General features: G+C 39.8%; 1 protein-coding gene and 1 non-coding gene across 3 annotated transcripts in view; both read left to right on the top strand.

The window, feature by feature from the left end:
* The window catches only part of CKAP5 (cytoskeleton associated protein 5), a 51,925-nt gene extending 31,796 nt beyond the window's left edge, over window positions 1-20,129 (top strand). For both annotated transcript variants that reach the window (XM_075754570.1, XM_075754571.1), the window contains exons 25-44: window positions 621-815; window positions 1,458-1,593; window positions 2,390-2,478; window positions 3,685-3,810; window positions 4,509-4,658; window positions 5,075-5,278; window positions 6,315-6,450; window positions 7,257-7,450; window positions 9,216-9,388; window positions 10,547-10,720; window positions 11,165-11,285; window positions 12,013-12,192; window positions 12,653-12,840; window positions 13,259-13,334; window positions 15,150-15,338; window positions 15,435-15,572; window positions 16,099-16,182; window positions 16,276-16,435; window positions 18,072-18,226; window positions 19,394-20,129. In XM_075754570.1, coding sequence (XP_075610685.1) covers window positions 621-815; window positions 1,458-1,593; window positions 2,390-2,478; window positions 3,685-3,810; window positions 4,509-4,658; window positions 5,075-5,278; window positions 6,315-6,450; window positions 7,257-7,450; window positions 9,216-9,388; window positions 10,547-10,720; window positions 11,165-11,285; window positions 12,013-12,192; window positions 12,653-12,840; window positions 13,259-13,334; window positions 15,150-15,338; window positions 15,435-15,572; window positions 16,099-16,182; window positions 16,276-16,435; window positions 18,072-18,226; window positions 19,394-19,648 — 3,123 coding nt within the window. In that variant the 3' untranslated portion in view covers window positions 19,649-20,129. The remainder of the gene's footprint in view (window positions 1-620; window positions 816-1,457; window positions 1,594-2,389; window positions 2,479-3,684; window positions 3,811-4,508; window positions 4,659-5,074; window positions 5,279-6,314; window positions 6,451-7,256; window positions 7,451-9,215; window positions 9,389-10,546; window positions 10,721-11,164; window positions 11,286-12,012; window positions 12,193-12,652; window positions 12,841-13,258; window positions 13,335-15,149; window positions 15,339-15,434; window positions 15,573-16,098; window positions 16,183-16,275; window positions 16,436-18,071; window positions 18,227-19,393) is intronic.
* Window positions 11,335-11,445, top strand: LOC142602222 (small nucleolar RNA SNORD67). Its single transcript, XR_012835902.1, has one exon. It is a non-coding gene; the product is annotated as a small nucleolar RNA SNORD67 (small nucleolar RNA).
* Window positions 20,130-20,152: the final 23 nt, after the last annotated feature.

Below are 20,152 nucleotides of genomic sequence, written 5' to 3'. Positions count from 1 at the left end.
TCTGTTAAGTAAACTTCCTTATGTGTGTCTAAGCAAAATAACCTTACTTGCTATGGACTATTTTTATCTGTGCAGACTGAAATGACACAATGCTACGGTTACATGGGTAAACAAGTAGCTGTGTCTTCATACTGACATAAAATTGTTAAACCTTAAAAGCCTAATAACAATCTTTCTTCCTGCATGATAGCTGTCATTCAGATTTCAGTACCTCTGAAATGAAACTTTTTTCTGTTTTGATCAGTATTTTTAAGAGCTAGTGTGTTTTCCCTCAAATTAGCCATGTGGTAACGAAGACCAGCTCAAACATATTGCCTTCTCTTCATTTCTGAAATTCTGATGATGTTTTCAAAAGGAAGAAATAACCTGTGCAGTCTTAAGAGACCAGGCTCCAAGTTATAAGAGAGATGTATCTAACATACTGTACTTATTTTTTTTTTTTATTGCTGACATGAAAGTTGATGTTGGTTAAGAAGAATATTTGGCTGAACAAAGGTTGGGGTGGGGGCATTTTTCTGCTCACATAGAGGTATGCAAAGGACTACTATTCAGGCTCTTGTTGCCTGACAGATCACTGTGAGCGCTTCTTCAAAAACTTTTAAAATAAAATTTTCTTTTAGCTTCTTGGTTGGCTGGCTGAGAAGTTGCCTACCCTTCGCTCTGTTCCTTCTGACCTGCTCTTTTGTGTGCCTCACCTGTACTCCTGCCTTGAAGATCGAAATGGGGATGTGCGTAAAAAGGCACAGGATGCCCTGCCATTCTTTATGATGCATCTTGGCTTTGAGAAGATGGCAAAAGCTACCGGCAAGCTGAAGGTATTTCCGTCACCAAGATTAGATAACGTGACCTTGAATGAGTGGATATTAACAAGTCACACTCACAGTCTCATGATATGTTGTCTTGATTCATGTAAGCTTGTCTGCATTGAATATTTTTCAGTCCCCTGAAATAGTATCAGGGGGCTGTGAGTTAGACCTTTCTCTGCTTCAGAAAGACTATGGGCTAGCACAGGTTAATCACTTCAGGAGCTTGATGTTTATTCACTCTGCTTTTCTTCTGAAAAAAATCTACCTGCAGACAGCTTCCATACCAGTTACTGTCCAACTGTAAGCCTTTGAACATATGCTTTAAGATGGCTTCTAGCAATTCAGTGTATCGTATAGACCCTTGAGTGCTGAATCACTGTTAGGGCACTCCATTAATGTCATAGGACGTCTCACCTAGAACAAATTGCTGGTTCACGTGTTTCCCATAGGTCTTGGAGAAGAAACTTAATAGAAGGGTGTTTTTACCTCTCAACAGAAATATCTGAAAACATTTAAGATAAATGTCCTGGAAGATGCTAAACAGAGAATAGCTTGTTTCAAACTACTGTTATTTTCTTGTTTGTGGCATGTATTGGTAATCAGTATCACTAATCTTTCAAATTTCCCTCCCACCCCGCCCCTGTTCTCTAGCCAACTTCCAAAGACCAGGTACTGGCCATGCTTGAGAAAGCCAAAGCGAACATGCCAGCCAAACCAGCTCCTCCTGCTAAAGCATCTTCCAGAGTGGTAGGGGGAGCAGCTCCAGCCAAATTCCAACCTGCATCAGGTAACATCTTGTACATTCTGGGAAATAGCTGAGAAAAGGGTGGGTTTTGAAGTTTTTTGACATAAGAGGAAGAAACATACTTAGCAGGAGGAGAGGAATTCAGCATGGTTAGGGTTACAAATAGCAGTGTGATCTAGTGAGTTCTGTCTGCAGTTCTGGTCTTATTTGCAGTTGAGTCACATTCCAATGTAGGGGAGGCTTTTTTTTTTCCTTAATGCACAACCATCTGTCAGCTGCTCTTTGAAAATACCTACTTGGTATTGAGGCTAAAACCTATGGACTAGTGGGTTATTGGGGGTTTTTTTGTTTTTTGGTATTAATCTGATTTTAACACAACACTTTCTAAAATGTTTTCACGTGAATTTTTATCTGGACTATTTCCTCAGTATAATTCACTGTGGGGCTACCAGAATGCTTGTGCTGACACAAGAGAGAGAGTAATGGGACTAGGACTGAAGAAGCAGTCCTACTTTATCTCTCTGCTGGGGCTAGTTTGCTTCCTCAAACTGGGTGCAGCTACAGCTCCAGATGTTAGCCTGCACAGTGTATGTGGGTTTGCGTTTTTAAATTCTTTTGATAATGACAAATTTGCTAGCATATTATGATCTTAATTGTGCAAACTTTGTATGCTAACGTGGAACTTTAGATACATAAAAGAAGTCCATTAAATCCTCGGACCTCTGTGTGATAAGCATATTGCATCCATGAACAGGTTTTTTTCTGTCCTAAGAATGGAAAACTGTGCTGACCTAAAATGGGTTTGTTGGTAGTTTGAAAAGGTCTGTTGTTTTTCCAGCACTTGCTGAAGATTCAGGGTCCAATACCATGGAATCCAAGCCTGATCCCAAAAAAGCCAAAGCAGGAGGAGCCTCCTCTAAAGCTAAGGTATGTTAATTTCATTTTGTATAAAATCAGTTCTATGAAGTTAATAGCTGTAGCTCGTTAACATATTATAGATAGAAGAGCCTAACCCCTGTTAGGGACTGCTTTTACCGAGAATCTTTATGCTTGTCTGAGTTCTGAAGTGACAAGTGTTCCCATATCACTCACTCAACCACTACTTTTTTCATTACCTATTTAATTTTTAAAGTCTATGTTATCAAAAATGCAGTCTTGTGAGCAGTTCAGGCCATGTTCTAAATCTGTTTGGCCTCCTTGATTTCATCCTGTTGAGAGTTCGTTCTTACCATTGCAGCTCCGGTGTTATACTTTGAACAGTAATTTTTGAACCCATGTATCAAAAAAAATTCATAGCTCCTTTACAGTATAATGGGTAAAATGTTCTCAATCACAAGTGCAAAAAGGGAAGGAACGTGCTTAAATAATAATCTCAACTGATTACATTTGAATTTGTGGTTATGTTTTTCTGTTTTGTGTTGCTGTAATTTTTTTTGCTGTTAATTTCACAGTTTGTCCTATGTGTATAACCAAAACCCCAAATTGTTCTACGGTCCCGTTGCTTCCATTGTCTAAAGTTGTGCTGTAACGAGAACATTTGGTGTAGACTCAGATCGATGGCAGGAATGAACAAACAAACCTTGAAGGATGTTGTAGATTTGCCTAATTTGATGTATTCTTCTGTCAAAACTCTGATGCTTGAGTTAATGTGTCTACTGTGAGCACATTAAAAGGTTTGGAATGGTAACTCTTAGGAGTAAATAGCTGTCTAACAACAAAGCCTTTTTTGTGGCTTATTTACAGCAGTCAGATGTTAATAGCAGTATGTCCAAGGGTAATACCAGCCTGTCCAAAGCTAATACAAGCCTCAGCAAAGGCAGTACCAGTCTGACAAAAAGCAAATCTATCAAACAGGTACCACGTTGGGTTTTAGGGATGTGTGTGGGTGACTAGCACACTGAGTGATGTGTCATTATTTCACAAGGTACTACTGCTCACACTGTCATGGGTATTGCTTCCACAGCAGCAGAGCACATACTTTCAAAATTCTAATCAACATTATTCTTCCAGCTTCTCTCTGGCTCTTATACACGTGGGCAGCATGAGATTGGCTGGTATCTAATGCTTGCAATTGCTGGGACTGAGGCATATATGTGTTTTGTGTTGCCTGTTAATACCTTGCTTTTTTTTCAGGGTGTACAGGGGAAGAAAGTGCTAAGCAAGCCTAATTTGAAGGAAGATGATGATAAATCAGGTCCTATTTTTATCATAGTCCCAAATGGGAAAGAACAGAGGATGAAAGATGAGAAAGGTCTGAAGGTGAGAAAAATCTGAATGTATTCACAAGTTGTGAAGGAGTGTAATTTTTAATGCATTGTTTCAGCTTTTAATTTAGAATTAAACACACTATGGCACGAAAGCGCTAGTCTCTGTCTGTTCCTTGGATTGATTATCTAGTTCTTCAGGTGACTTTCACAGACCAATATCTGGTTTGTTGTGGTGTTTCTCTTCTGATTTCCAAATTTTCTGCATTTATACACTCTCATAAAAGCCAAAGGCCTTTTTACAGCTTCCAAGAGATGGTCTTCAGTTGTGAAATATCATCAAGTTTTTACCTGAAATCACTCAACTAATTTCAGTTCTGGAATACATTGTAAATGCTTTAATACACACATTTTGAACAGTCCTGCTTATCAAGCTTGTCTTTTGTAGGGAAATTCTGTTACTTAAACAATGGATGTTATTTGTAACTTGCTAGTAAATAAGCCTATCTATAGTTTAAAAACAAGCACTTTAAGCGATAATAATTGAGATAATTGCTTAAAGATAACTACTCCACGTAGAATTTTTCATGTAAGCCAAGGTGAGCAAACCACTGAATTTTCCCCATTACTTGTTGATAACAAGAAGACCTTGAAAACAGATTATAAAGCAGAATTAAAAGGGATGCAATTTGCATATTCTTTCAGGAAGAAAAGGTGTTACTTACTTTGAGTTCCAAATGCTGTCTTTTACAGGTGTTAAAGTGGAATTTCACTACTCCCCGTGATGAATATATTGAGCAGCTAAAAACTCAGATGTCCACTTGTGTGGCCAAATGGCTGCAGGATGAGATGTTTCATGCAGACTTTCAGCACCACAACAAGGCACTGGCTGTTATGATTGAGGTGAGTCTGGACCTGTGGTAGTAGGTGATGTTGTAGGGAATTATTCTGTGCTATGAAAGATTCTGTTTGAATTAAAATCAAATAGGAATTCTCCAAGTAGCCAAGGGTCACTGTTCTGTGAAGTTGAAGCCTTAACATATATAGAAATAATTTTTAGAGGCATGATAAATATAAGTATTAATATTGTTTCTTGGGAGAAGGGAAAATTTTCCTCACTGGAGACTTCTCTTAGAACTTCAGAAAGCTGTGTAAGTTAAAAGTGAGTACTTATGATTCCAGGAATCAACCAATAAAGGTAGACCATCTTATCAGGCATAGCTTTTCCTTATTCTCTGCTCTTTCCTTGAACAGTGTGTTTCATTTTGCACAACCTCTTTTTTCTTTCTTTTTTTTTTTTTTTTTTTTTTAATTTCAAGCACTTGGAGATTGAAAAAGATGGAGTCATTAGCTGCCTGGATCTGATCTTAAAATGGCTTACCCTGCGGTTCTTTGATACCAACACAAGTGTTTTGATGAAGACACTTGAATACCTGAAATTGCTTTTCAATTTGTTGAGTCAAGAAGAGTATCACCTTACTGAAAATGAAGCATCCTCTTTCATACCATATCTTATCCTAAAGGTACAGTTCACTTTGCAGAAACTAGCCTTATTTTTCATGAGGAATATAGCAGGATACCATCGCACACTGTAATATGTTAATTCCAAATATATTCTGAATGGAGTTAAATCTGGTTGGTGGCTGGTCACAAGTGGTGTTCCCCAAGGCTCAGTATTTGGGCCAGTTTTGTTTAGTATCTTTATCAATGATCTGGACAAGGGGATCCTGTGCACCGCCAGTAAGTTTGCAGACACCACCACATTGTGTGGGAGTGTTGATCTGCTTGAGGCTAGGAAGGCTCTACAGAGAGGTCTGGACAGGCTGGATCGATGGGCCAAAGCCAACTGTATGAGGTTCAACAAGGCTCAGTGCTGGGTCCTGCGCTTGGGTCACAACAACCCCATGCAACGCTACAGGCTTGGGGAAGAGTGGCTGGAAAGCTGCCTGGTGGAAAAGGACCTGGGGGTGTTGGTCAACAGCCAGCTGAATGTGAGCCATAGTGTTCTCAGGCAGCCGGGTGGGACCAGCAGGACTAGGGACATGATTGTCTCCCTGTACTCGGCACTGGTGAGGCTATACCTCGAGTGCTGTGTTCAGTTTTGGACCCCTCACTACAAGAAAGATGTTGAGGTGCTGGACTGTGTCCAAAGAAGAACAGTGAAGCTGGTGGAGGGTCTAAGAAGATTTCGATTAGGAAAAGTTTCCTCACCAAAAGGGTTATGAAGCACTGGAACCAGGCTGCCCAGGGAAGTGGTTGAGTCACCATCCCTGGAGGTATTTAGGAGACGTGTAGATGTGCTCAGGGACGTGGTTTAGTGGTGGACTCAGCAGTGCTAGGTTAACGATTGGACTCTTATGATCTTAAGGGTCTTTTCCAACCTAAGTGATTCTATAATTCTATATTGCATATTTGCCTTTAAAAGACATTGACCAGAGAGGATTTTTGCATTGAGAGTTATTCTGTCTTTCCTAACATTATTTAGACTAATTGACAGTATCATGAGACTGTTTAAAATATTCTGTATTTCTTCCCCTCTTTTTTCAACTTTTGCACTAGGTAGGAGAACCGAAAGATGTCATCCGCAAGGATGTACGTGCCATTCTGAACAGGATGTGTCTCATCTATCCAGCCAGCAAGATGTTCACTTTCATCATGGAGGGGACAAAATCCAAAAACTCAAAACAGCGTGCAGGTGGGAAATGGCATGATGAACTGGGCAATTGCAAAGTACTTGAAATTGCTTTGGTTTCCATCTTGGAAAACCCAGCATAATGTTTGGTGGAATGTGAGATATGCCTACGTATAGTGTTTTATGTAAATGCTTCTAAGTGTTTAAAGGATCAGATTTTAAAGTAATATCATCTTGCTTTTTTATTTTTGGTGTCTTTGTACCTTCCAAAGATGAGCAGTCTGTTTAAATTGCTATTTGCATTAACATTTTGAGTCTCCCTTGAGTAGGCTTGTTGTCTTAGTGAAACCATACTGGGGAGAACAGTGACAATACTGTTGTCCAAGTAACTAAGGGCATCTGTTAATCTGATCAAGACATTTGAAATAAATGTCTCTACACCCTACATCTTTCTCAACTTTATTATAGAAATTATTTGTGGTGTGGTGTTTGTAGTTCAAACAATTCCCTAGTTGCCTTGAAAATCTCATCCTGATAGAAAGTTAAATATACATAACATTGCAAGCTCGCAACTGTTTAAACTACCTAGATGTGGAGCTAACTGTAACATTGCTGATATATGGTAATGGGAAATATTTGAAGGGTACAGGGATGACTGACAAGCTTTTGGATGCTATCTGTGTGAAGTAATCTGAACCTTTAGTTTACTAGTCATCCCATAAATCACCTGGAATGTATCTGTTATCAGCATTGTGACTGACACTTGTCTGCAGTGAATATTCAAGTTGTGCAAGCAACACAGAAATTAGGAGGGCTCTCTTCCCAGCAGCTTTAAACTTGAATGTGCATGTGTCGTTTTCTTCCTTTAGAATGTCTGGAAGAGCTTGGATGTCTGGTTGAATCATATGGCATGAATGTATGCCAGCCAACTCCAGGGAAAGCCTTAAAAGAAATGGCGACTCATATTGGTGATAGGGACAACACTGTGCGCAATGCTGCACTGAACACCATTGTGACTGTCTATAATGTTCACGGCGACCAAGTGTTCAAGCTGATTGGAAATGTGAGTGTAACTGGAAATAAGATTTTTTTTTTCCTTACACTTTTGTAGGGGATTAGCACTGTTTTGCTTGTGATTGGTCATGGCCCATTTTGCTGTTGGTGTCAAAAGCATTTTATAATGTTGAAAACAACTTGCTACACCATAGATCTTCTAAAAGTTAGCTTGTTAATTCCCGATTGTGAGAGATAACCTGAGTGTTCATGAATGAAAAACTAAATTGGAAGAAATGAGCAAAACACTGTCTTCCATGGAAATCAAATTGTTTATGAAGAGTAACTTGCTTTATAGTCAACTGTATAGGTAACACTTGTGACTTATAATGATATTTGGATAACTTGTTTGGCCAAAAAAGAATAGTTGCTGGGGTTCCAAGTACTCCTGGCTTTATTTTTTATGCCCATTTCCACCAGCTGCTTTGCAGTTGAAGTCTGGTAAGTTTGTTTTATCTTACTGCACTCCAGTGCTTACCATCTGTGTCAGTACTGTGTTGCTTTGTATCACTGCTGTTTTGTTCTCTGGAAATCATACTTAGCTGTGTCATCTTAAAATGTAGTAAAAGTTAAAGGTGGCAAAACTCAGTTTCCAGTCTCCAGCAATGGAAAGCTAGTCTTCTGTGTTGTCTGCAATTACTGTGCATAACAGATTAACTAGACTGAATTCTAACCTAAATCAAGAGCTGTTAGACCATTTTCTCCTGTTCTCTGAATTTGTGGTCTTGGTAATGTTTCTAGCAGCACTTAAACTGATTGGAATATGATAGGTATGTTAATGCCTGTGCTAATTTTTCGTCATGTTGTATGCCATAGTGCATACAAGCTACTGGAGGGATATTTTATGGAGTGCGATGAGCAGGGAAGCAAGGCTGACTTTTTTTTCTTTCAAACTTTCTGAAATGTTGAAATTTGTGAAGATGGTTACCAGAGAAAATGAGTCAAATTAATGTTGCATTTTTTATTAACACTTCAGATTCCTATCTTATTTAAACTATTTTTCAGAGTGCAATCTACTGCCTCCTCAGTGTTGCATAGTCTGTTTGTGTTTGGATTTTCAAGGTTAGGAAAAGAACTGTAGCACCTGAACCATTCAGCCCCTTCTAACCATGGTTTTCTGAGCTTCAGTATGGTCCATCTAGTCCCAAAACACATGGTTTCTCAAGAAGGTTTTCAAATCATAGGGATTTTGGAGAGTGCTTCCCACAAAATTGTCACTGCTACTTTTGTTCAAATGTAGTTATTGGTAACCTTCGGTCCTGTAGGTAAGCAGACCAATATGATTCGTTTCACTGCATGAGTTGGAGTGTTCAGTTGGCTTACCTTGTGTTCGGGTTCAATTATGGATATATTGTTAGAAGGAGCCTGGCTTCTGTGGCAGCATCCATAGTGTTAAAGCATTGGTTGGGGTGTATAATAGGGGATATAGAAAGGGTGAGGATTTTTTGTTGTTTGAGTTTCTTTTTTCAGCAATGCAAGCAACAATTAAACACATGATAGTACCATAGTTTAAATTCAAGATTACTTGTTTCTTGGAAATTATGTGGCTAGAAATAGTGTTACAGCTTCTCAGTATGGGTTAACTAGCTCCTAAAGTAGCATCTGGCACTCCAGAGTGGCCCTGTAAGATTGCTGCTAGATGGTAGTATTGACAGTTCGTGCCCTTGGTATTAGAGGACGTTAGTCTGCAGTAATAAGTGGTATACCTCCTGTAGGTGACCAAGGTTTCAAAAATCCATACAACTCAAATTGAGTGAAAGCATGATGTGTTACAGCTTTCTGAGAAAGACATGAGCATGCTGGAGGAGAGAATAAAACGGTCAGCCAAGAGACCATCTGCTGCTCCAGTGAGACAGGCAGAGGAGAAACCTCAGCGCACTCAAAACATCAGCACTAATGCTAGCATACTGCGGAAGGGACCAGCTGAGGACATGTCCTCCAAACTCAAGTATGTAATGATATGTTATGGTCTGTAGCCTGCATAGTGTATGTGCTAATATCATGTCTGGTGGTTTTATTTTAGTTCCTGTATCATCATCTTTGCATGTTATGAAAATTAGCCAAATAGTATAAAACAAAATGTCTGAAACTTTTTTTTTGTTTTGTCTGTCTTGAAATCTTTCTAAATGGTCTTGTGCCTTTTTTCACTGCTTCTCCATGGACAGAATTATGTATCGCACTTATAGGATGTAAGTACTGCCCACTAACTCCTTGGTAGCAAGGCTCTTGTATCTTTCAGTTTCTATCCTAGTCCTCCCTTCCTGAGAGTGACAGGTTTGCCATAGCCAGTTCTAGGTTAATTACAGGTCTCCGTCTTAAAGAAACCAAAAATAGGGGTTTCCACCAAGGTGACTGTAGATAAAACTGTAGGCAGACGTGGCACTTCCACATTAGGCAGCTGTTAGAAATATTGGGCGAACTTCTTATGTGTTACATTAAACTTGGTGTTGACTGGACCCTGTCCTTAATTTGTTAGGGCAGACATACAGCACAGAACTGGATGAGCATATGTGAATCGTAGAGCCTGAGGCAACAGTTCCAGAAACAAAAAGCTCAGGAACAGCATTCCTTGGCACCTGCTCATTATGTTGGAATAAAAGTCCCTGTTGAGAATTACGTATTAGAATATTTCTTTGAAAAAGCTAATATGCAGCACAAGTCATGTGAGATGCTGGGAGTCCTAGGTTCAGATGAGCTTGCAAAGTTGCTATGTACCTATGCATCCTATCCATCACTTAAAACCAAAAACAACTAATGTACTTTAACGCTATATTGCATTAATGCTACTTTTAAACTGTGCTAAATATCTCTCAAAATGAACTAGTGCATACCTATCACAATTGCAGGGAGTCTCCTAGTGGATTATAAGAGAAACTAGGAAGTTGGGTAACTAGAAGCTGCTCCTCTGGCCTACAAAAGCTTATTTTATTAATGGCTAGGGGAAAAGCAAAGGGGGTTATTAGGGGGCTTGAATAAAATCAGAACTTCAAAATTTGTGCTATTCTGTTCTGAGAGCTTTAGGGCTACCAGTGGATGCTAGTGCTAGTACTCTTGCCTCTTGTCTATATATATATATTAAACACCTCTCTCCTCCTGGTTTCTGTAGCCAAAATCGCAACATGGGCAGTCACTCTGAGACAGCACATACAGTTCCACGGGAATTTCAGCTGGATCTTGATGAAATTGAAAATGACAACGGTACTGTCAGATGTGAGATGCCAGCTCTTGTGCAGCACAAACTAGATGACATCTTTGAGCCAGTCTTGATTCCTGAGCCCAAGTGAGTCTAGTTTTAACTCCTAAGTGAAACCAATAGGGCTACTTAAAAACTATTTTGAGAAGCTAAATTGACCATGCTAGTTTCTACATGCAGAGTTGCTTACACAAGAAGGTAGTGTCAGCTAATTTGGAGACATGTCAAAGCAGCAGTCTGTTGTACTGTTGTGGAATTTGGAAAGCAGTTTTTTTTTTTCTAGTGAAAAACTTGAGTTCTGCTTATGTGTGTTTATAGTAAAAGGAGCTTGAGTTTCTAAAGGCATCATTACTGTCTTTACAAGTAGTGCAATAGACATGTTAAAAAGAGTGATTCCTTCCTTGAGTATCCCCTGTGAAGAATGAAATACTTTTCCCTTGTCTCTAAACCGTCGTTGAAATACAGCAGCTCAGTGTAAGTTCGAGCTCTGTCTCCAAAGAGTAATGATTCCTGTTTTCTTCAACTGTTTAGAATCCGTGCTGTGTCCCCACACTTTGATGACATGCACAGTAACACAGCTTCTACTATCAACTTTGTCATTTCCCAAGTAGCCAGTGGTGATATAAATACAAGCATCCAGGCTCTGGCACAGGTAAGAGAATTAAGGTAGCAACTAATCACACTGTACTAAACTATTTGTCTGCGAGGGTGATGAGTTGCACTGTGGTGGAGCAATCATGTCGGGTGACATGGACTCTGCTCAGAATCTCCCTGATGACAAAACTAAGTGCACAGGGGCCATCTGACTCGCTTTAGCAATAGAAATTCCACTTGATGATGTAGAATAGATTCTTAACATGGAAGCACGAAGTTTTTTTAAAAAAAAAGCATATCTCTCTGTCAACTATCTGTGCTACAAGTTTGAGAAAGCCAGTGAGACAACTTTTAAATGTAAACTATTCCACGGATCCTCAGCAAAAGAATTGTCTTGCCTCTTAACTTTTACATGTTTCTAGAGTGGCTTTAACTACTGAGAAGTATTTTATCCAGAAGATTTCATAAAGCTATTAATTCCAGAATCCATAATGCAGTATTTCATGTTTTCATTTGTGTACAGGATAGGATTGCAGCTCTCACGGATCAATAGTTGGTTGTATTTGGATTAGCAACAGAAGTCTGTGACTAGTGGTTTCAGGTGAAAACTTAGAATACAAGTGCCTTGGCAAATGGATTGGTCAGCGCAAGACCTTTCTTATAGAAAAGTTTTAAAACTATAGTTATTTTGCACTGTTTGCATTATATTGACTTTACTTGGGTGTTGTTTTTTGGTTGTTTGGTTTTTTTTGTTTTTTATTTGTTTGGTTTTTTTTAAATCTTAGATTGATGAGGTTCTCAGACAAGAAGACAAAGCAGAAGCTATGTCTGGCCACATTGACCAATTCCTAATAGCTACCTTTATGCAGCTTCGGCTAATCTACAATACGCACATGGCAGATGAGAAGCTAGACAAAGATGAGATAGTCAAACTTTACAGCTGTATTATTGGGAGCATGATCTCGGTAAGGCTTTCACCTAAAGGTTAAGGTGAAGAGCAAGTAAGTTCTGTGCGGGAGTTGCAGGAGAATGGAATGTGTGTCCAGAGCTGACCTGTACTTAGGTTACCTTACTGTTGAGTCTTACTTACTAAGATTTGTTGCTAATTGTCTGCCCACCAATGCATCTTTTGAGAGGGAGTGGGGAATGAGAAAGTGAGGAAGGGAAAAAGATGTATTTGTTTCTTATAGAATACAGCCACTCTTAACACTTAAGCTCTGTTTTAATATTGTTTACCTTTTGAGTGCTTAGTTGGTGGCCTAAGTATTTTCAGAAGTCACTCAGTAGAAATAACTTCCTAATTGAATTTTTCTTGTTTAATGGGAAGGGGAGAATGTCAAATGGTTTGACAGTGTAGTCTAGAGAAATCCCTATATTAAAGCATTGCGTGCAGGGAAAACTTCTAATAGTGTTTTCAATTTGTAGCTATTTCAGATAGAGAGCCTGGCTCGAGAGGCCTCCACTGGTGTGCTGAAGGATCTAATGCATGGTCTTATTACGTTAATGCTGGATTCCCGGGTTGAAGACCTTGAGGAGGGTGAGCAGGTCATCCGATCAGTCAACCTCTTGGTAGTGAAAGTTCTGGAAAAATCTGACCAGACCAACATCTTGAGGTAAATAATGAAAATTGCACAATTACTGCTGCTCTTCACCTGTTCTTGTGTGTTCCCTGAATGGCCAAGTTTGTTTAGTCATTCTGTCAGCAAAGAACGATGTCTGTAAACATTCAACTGGCTGATGAAGAATTGTTACTGATTGTCAGTGGTGATCAGAATTTGACTGCACAACCTGCACAGCTGCAGGCAGGCTAAACAAACCAGTTTAGAATGATTCTATATGCTTTGTAGTTTCAGCAGACTGCCTCTTAAACTCTTGTAATGTACTAAAAAAGAAGAGCTGTTACACCACGTGATGTCAACTGCTGGACTAGTCCCAGTCTGGTGTCGTATTCTGTGGGGAGCGAGCATCTTTTTTTTTTTTTTTTGTCTCTAGCACTTTCCGTGTGTAACTATTATAAATTTATCCTTCCAGTGCTCTGCTTGTTTTGCTCCAAGACAGTCTACTAGCAACAGCCAGCTCTCCTAAGTTTTCAGAACTTGTCATGAAGGTGAGCCTGTAAATAGAGGTTTTGAACTTACTTGGTTTATCTGAATCAACTTAGCTGAAAGAACAGATACATTAAAAAGAAAAAGTGAACATAACTTGAAATATTTCTTGTAACTCTTATAATCTTAGAAATACATGTTATATAGAGACTTCCCGTATGCCAGGAAGGAGCTTAACATCTGCTAGTAGTTTACAGAAGCTTGTGTGTACTAACGCAAACTCCATGCAGAGGTGTGCAGTTACCTGCTGGGCTTATTTGCTTAGGCTCAGTACTCTGCTATGGATTCAAACAGTCCCATGCTGGAGCTGGTTTGTATTTTGTCATCTCTAAGGACAGGCAGTGTGAACATGCAAATGTCTGCCTTTAAAGCATGGGCTTAATCTTTTTTTTTTTTTTTTTTAATAATACAACACCTTTTTGTAACTGGCATGATTTAGAGACTTCTTAGGCATTCTTAATGAGGTTAAACCTAAAGAACTCATGCTGTGTGGGGGTGTACATAGCATATATGCATTATCTGCAGTACAGCTAGTTACAAAGAGAAAGTATGTACCAGTGCAAATATAACTTGAGCAGATAGACATGGTGTGTGTGTGTCTATGGTAGCAGAGTGAAATGGCTCAGAACTGCCCACTGTAGGAGAAGATCTAAGGAACCTGAAGGTGCACAAGTCCATGGGACCCAACGAGATATATCTGCAAGTCCTGAGAGAACTGGCGGATGAAGTAGCTAAGCTGCTCTCCATCATATTTGAGAAGTCATGGCAATCTGGCAAAGTTCCCACTGACTGGAGATGGGGAAACATAACCCCCATTTTTAAAAAGGGGAAAAAAGGAAGACCCAGGGAACTACGGGCTAGTCAAGTGTCACTTCTGTGCCCGGCAAGACCATGGAGCAGATTCTCCTGGAAACTATGCTAAGGCATGTGGAAAATAAGGAAGTGATTGGTGACAGCCAGCATGGCTTCACTAAGGGCAAATTGTGCCTGACAGATTTGGTGGCCTTTTATGATGGGGTTACAGCCTTGGTGGATAAGGGAAGAGTGATTGATGTCATCTACCTGAACTTGTGCGAAGCACTTGACAACATGACGTGGTAATGTTAGCTTGCAGCCCAGAAAGCCAACTGTGTCCTGGGCTGTATCAAAAACAGTGTGACCAGCAGGTCGAGGGAGGTGACTTTGCTCCTCTACTCCGCTCCTGTGAGACCCCACCTGGAGTACTGCATCCAGCTCTGGGGGCCCCAGTACAGGAGAGACATGGAGCTGTTGGAGAGAGTCCAGAGGAGGGCCACGAAGCTGGTCAGAGGGCTGGAGCACCTCTCCTGTGAGGACAGGCTGTGAGAGAGTTGGGTTTGTTCAGCCTGGAGAAAAGAAGGCTCCGGGGAGATCTAATTGCGGCTTACCAGTACCTGAAGGGGCCTACAGGAAAGATGGTGAGGGACTGTTTACCAGGGAGTGTAGTGACAGGACAAGGGGTAATGGGTTTAAGCTGAAGGAGGGTCGATTTAGATTAGATGTTAGAAAGAAATTCTTTACTGTCAGAGTGGTGAGGCACTGGAACAAGTTGCCCAGAGAGATTGTGGATGCCCCCTCCCTGGAAGTGTTTAAGGCCAGGTTGGATGAGGCTTTGGGCAACGTGGTCTAGCGGAGGGTGTCCCTGCCTGTGGCAGTGGTTTTGGAACTAGATGATCTTTGAGGTCCCTTCCAACCCAAACCATTCTATGATTCTATGATAGTTTTGTATAATCTCTGCTTATATAATTAAATGCTTCTTTCCTTGAGTTGTCTTGCTTTAAGTCAGCCTCTCATTCCAGTGTCTGTGGAGAATGGTGCGTCTTCTTCCGGAAACCATTAATAGCATCAATCTGGATCGGATACTACTGGATATCCACATTTTCATGAAAGTCTTTCCCAAAGAGAAGCTGAAGCAATGTAAGAGTGAGTTTCCTATAAGGACACTGAAGACTCTGCTTCACACCCTGTGCAAGCTGAAAGGGCCCAAGGTCAGAGCAGTCACTAGTCATGTATTTTTAAACTGGACATTCATGTGGTCTCTAAAGCTGTTCGTTTGGGTTTTGTTGGGTTTTTTCCCCTTTTAGATCTTGGATCATTTAACAATGATAGACAACAAAAACGAGTCTGAGCTGGAGGCTCACCTGTGTAGAGTAATGAAACACTCCATGGACCAGACTGGAAGCAAAGCTGATAAGGATACCGAAAAAGGGGCTTCTCGCATAGTAAGTAATGTAAATAAGTTGGTAGGGAGAGGGGACGTAAGGCAATTTATTTAAGAAACAAGCTTAACTTTGTGATTGTGGAATATGAAGTAGTAATATCCTTTCCAACACACAGCTAGTGTTGGAAATAGTGTTTTAGTTTCACTTTTGTTTATGGCTAGTTTAGGAACTTGCAGTGTGTTTCTCATTACCTGAATGATCTGTGCAAATCCCAGGATGAAGTGCTTTCCAGGACATTCAAGTGTGCTGCGTAGGTTTTATGCTGCCTGCTACTGCTTTATCTACTAAAAGCTAACTGTACTCAAAACAGGTTTTGAACACTGGCTTCTCTGAAGGAGTCCTACAGCTTGATGATGTCCTTATTCTGTGTAAACAGTTGCTGTGTAAAACCCTAATTGCTTCAATGTTTTCTTCATCTCGGAAGCTCTATCCAGCTAGCAGGTCTGAGGGCACTTGTGCCTTTGTCTAACTTCCCTTCATTTTTATTCACTTTGTTTTAGAAGTCTCCTTTTATTTATTTATTTAGGAGGAAAAGGCTTCAAAGGCCAAAGTTAATGATATTTTGGCAGAAATATTTAAGAAGATTGGCTCCAAGGAGAACACTAAGGAGGTAAGTGCTCCCTTCCTGCAAGGAAGAGAGCATGATACACTAGAATGGTGTATGCGGCAGTTGTAGTAATGCACGGGAACTTTTCCCTCCCAGGGTCTGGCAGAGCTGTATGAATACAAAAAGAAATATTCTGATGCAGACATTGAGCCCTTCCTGAAAAACTCCTCTCAGTTCTTCCAGAGTTATGTGGAAAGAGGCCTTCGGCTGATAGAAACAGAACGGGAGGGGAAAGGACGCATTGCTGCTTCTACAGGTACGTGTTATAGCAAAACTGATTTATGAGAAGCAGGGAGATATAAGGAGAGCAGTTACATATCCTCTGGTAGAAACTAATATTTGCATGTGTTTATGGATTTCCAAAGTGAGTCAAGTATTTTCTTTGCATTTGTGTTGCTTCGTGAGGCACCACCACTTGCAGGCCTATGCAGTCTTTGTTTAAAAAAAAAAAAAAAAAAGTCATAACCATTGTCACACTAAATGTAGAAAACATCTGAAAGGCTTGGAAAACAAGTGGTTTGAATTATCTTGCAGGTGAATGTTAGCCTATGCTTCGTGTCTCTGGTATTAAGAATTGTTTCTGCAAAGTATACAGCTGGTTTATAACAGCGGCAGCTGTCAGATTTTTGTTTTACCTTTTGGTTACTAAAATGGTACAGGAGGCTTTTTGATAGAGTATTGTTTACTGTGGAATTGAAAAGTTTATTTTAAATAACTTGATCTGTTTCTATAGCAGTCTTTGACCCCCTTTTCAATAAATCAGATTTTTAATTGGATAAATTACTGTAAAACACTTTGTTAGTGAGTCTTTTCATTGCAGATAAGCACAAATGAGTATTTAATGCAATATTAAGGAGGGAATGTGACAAATGGTTAGCCAACAGTTAAAACTGATACACAGCCTGGCAGAACCACCTTTGACTTTCATTTATTTCACACCTCAGTGTCCTGTGAGACTTCAGCCTTTTCTTCCACTACTGTTCCTTCTCCTATCCCTGTATTGTAAATTACTGCAGTAAAATTATGTAAGTTTCTTCCAGAACCTCCTAAATGTTTCTGCCTAGATAGGACAGAAAATTTTACCTTTCATTCTAAAAGTCCTTACAACCAAGAAATGTTAGTTCAGCAGTTAGAGATTTCAAAACAGAATTTACATGCCCAAATTTTGTCTCTTTTCTCCCTAACTATAACAGTTTGATATAATAAAGGATATTATTCCATCTTGCAACTCTGCTTTATTTAGACTAAAGTATAAATGCTCAACCTTATTTCTCCCTTTATTTTAAATACCCTTGCAGTAAACTACTGAAAACAAATACCTATCCACACTAAGTCTTAGAACTTGCCATTCATTTCAGAATGGAAAGGGTTTTTTCGTAATATAAAATCTTTTCCTAGCCTTTTGGTAGGGAAGCTTGAAAAACCTTGCTACATGCCTTCCAGAAATCACTATTTCAGATTGAATTGGAAGAAGCTGCTTTAAGTTACCTGAAGAAGAGGTAAAGAGAGGGGTTAGAATCAGTGGTGAGGTCTGCCCAGGAGTACTACTGAGCTTAGAAATAAGACAGAGGAATCCAGATATTTCCTGTGCTGCCAATTGAGTTGTCTCTGTTGGACATCATGGTTACTGCTGATACACATCAGCATCTTCCTTGCCACTTCTTAAATGTCTAGATTTCTTTTCTAGGTTTTCAGTTGTCACTCTTGCATGGAAATTAAAGGGCTGATATGCTTATACTAGCAAATGCAAATAGCTTGGTAGTTTATAGGTTGGTTGATGCTTCATCCATTGCATTTTATTTCAAAGAACTAAGAGGCATACACTCTCTTTTTGATGTTTTTAATATTTTAATCTCTTTTTTTTTTCCTACCCCTTTCCCCTCATTCTCCAGGAATTTCTCCTCAGATGGAAGGAACGTGTGTTCCTGCTTCTACCCACACTGTATCTTCATCTATAGGAAACACAAATGGGGAGGAAGTGGGACCTTCAGTTTACTTGGAAAGACTAAAAATCCTCAGGCAGCGTTGCGGCCTTGACAATGCAAAGGTATTATAGTTGGAAACACTTGTAAATCCCCAGGGGGGCCACTTCACTTGTACTTCTTTAAGAATTCAAATGATTGGTTCCTAGGTGCCCATGGCAGATTCCAATCAGAATTGATTATACTGCATATGCTAGTTATTCACTGCATGTCACCATGCCTGGTATAAATGGCTTTGCACTCATTACCTGGCCAAGTAGGCTTCTGTTTCAGTCTGCTTTTGTTTGCAGCGCTGATGTACGTGCAGGTTGTTTCTACAGCCCTGTAGTTTGGTATCGTCCCTTGCCATGTAGTTATGACTCGGATTCAAATAACTACTCTTCTCTAAAAGCTAATATATATTTACCTCTGAGTTGAATGATGTGGAAACTGTAAGATCTTTCTGCTGTGAAGGAACAGTCAGAGCTAAACAAAGACTTTGAATGAAGTTTTATATATTTTTAGTATTGGAAGCCTGTGGGCCAAAACTTCTAGCAGTCTGTGTTTTAGGAATCTAGTGCAAATTACTGAAGTTTGCACTCAGCTACATGAGAAATGATGTTCTCTCTAGGAATAGTCATCTAGGCACATCACTGTTTTTAACCTTTAACACAAACTTGCTTATCAGCTCACAGCTCTGAGGAGAGGAAATGTTTCCTAGATGATAGTAACAGGGTAATTTAATGCAGATGGAAGTATCACATTAGTAAAAGAACAGTGAATTGACATTGAAAGTCTTTGGCAGGGTGGATCTTGTCAATCAATCCAAGTTTCCTCTTCTCATTCCTCCAGAAAATGGAGGCTGTTGATGCTGTGCATAAGCACAGACTTTCCTCTTGTGGGGTTAGAATTCAGGCTGTTCAAGACTGCAGCAGGACATCTCAGTAAAAAACATTGGTCTGCTGTGAATTTTTGATCTCTAAAGACTGTAGTTCCTTTGTGTCCCTATTGACATCAAGCTAAACATCAGCTACTTAAATGATAGGGATTAAGTAGTGTAGTTAGCTTTGCATGGTTCTGACTTTGATGGCAACTGACTTGATCATTTCAGATCATCTGTGTTGTATTGCTCCTTCCCCCTCCTCTGTTTTTAGTGTTTCTTGTGAAGATGAAAAGCTATGGATTATGGTTTGTACTTCTTATGTGGCTTTTGCCACTATCTGTCTTAACGCTTCACTTTCCTTCCCCCGTAGCAGGAAGACAGACCACCTCTGACGTCTCTGCTCTCTAAACCAGCAGTCCCTACGGTTGCATCCTCTACAGATATGCTTCACAGTAAGCTCTCCCAGCTCCGTGAGTCACGGGAGCAGTACCAACATCTGGACCTGGACTCCAATCAGACTCATTCCTCTGGCATTGGAAGTACCCTGGCTTCACCCTCTTCTGCAGCAGCTAATATTGATGACTTGAAAAAAAGATTGGAGAGAATAAAAAGCAGTCGCAAATAGAGATGCAAGAGAGACAGTGTCACTGTTGCTTGGGCTGTCTGCAGCTTTAGTTTACTAAACTAGAAGTCTTCATAGTTAAATGGCCTCATTTAGGCCTAATGTATACAAACTGGTTTATGTATAATACAGTGGATTTTGGGGGGTTGAGTCATTGTGGCACAAGTATTTGTACATACTCTGCTTCTCAGTGAGCATCTCTTTGACAATAGAAGGCTGTCTGTGTATTAGTTTTAGTGTACAGACCTGTAAACAACCATCCTCTTGCTCAGACTAGTTTCTCATAACTTGGGTTTTTTTTATTTGTAAAATTGTCTTTAAGATCTTTTCCTAGTTCTTAACTCTTAGAAGATCTTTAGTGATTTCACTTTTAATTTTGTGAATTCTTCTCCATGTAATCCTTGAACTGTTGATTCTGTATGGACACATGGCATGAAGTAACTAATTTAAGTGTCTTTTGTAAATAAAGTTTGCATTAACTATACCAGCCTCTGTAGGAACAGCAGT

Source organism: Balearica regulorum, chromosome 5 (genome assembly GCF_011004875.1).
Source record: "Balearica regulorum gibbericeps isolate bBalReg1 chromosome 5, bBalReg1.pri, whole genome shotgun sequence".
In the NCBI taxonomy this organism is placed as follows: domain Eukaryota; kingdom Metazoa; phylum Chordata; class Aves; order Gruiformes; family Gruidae; genus Balearica; species Balearica regulorum.
Note: the sequence above shows the minus strand (reverse complement) of the source record. Positions and strands in the feature narration are given on the sequence as shown.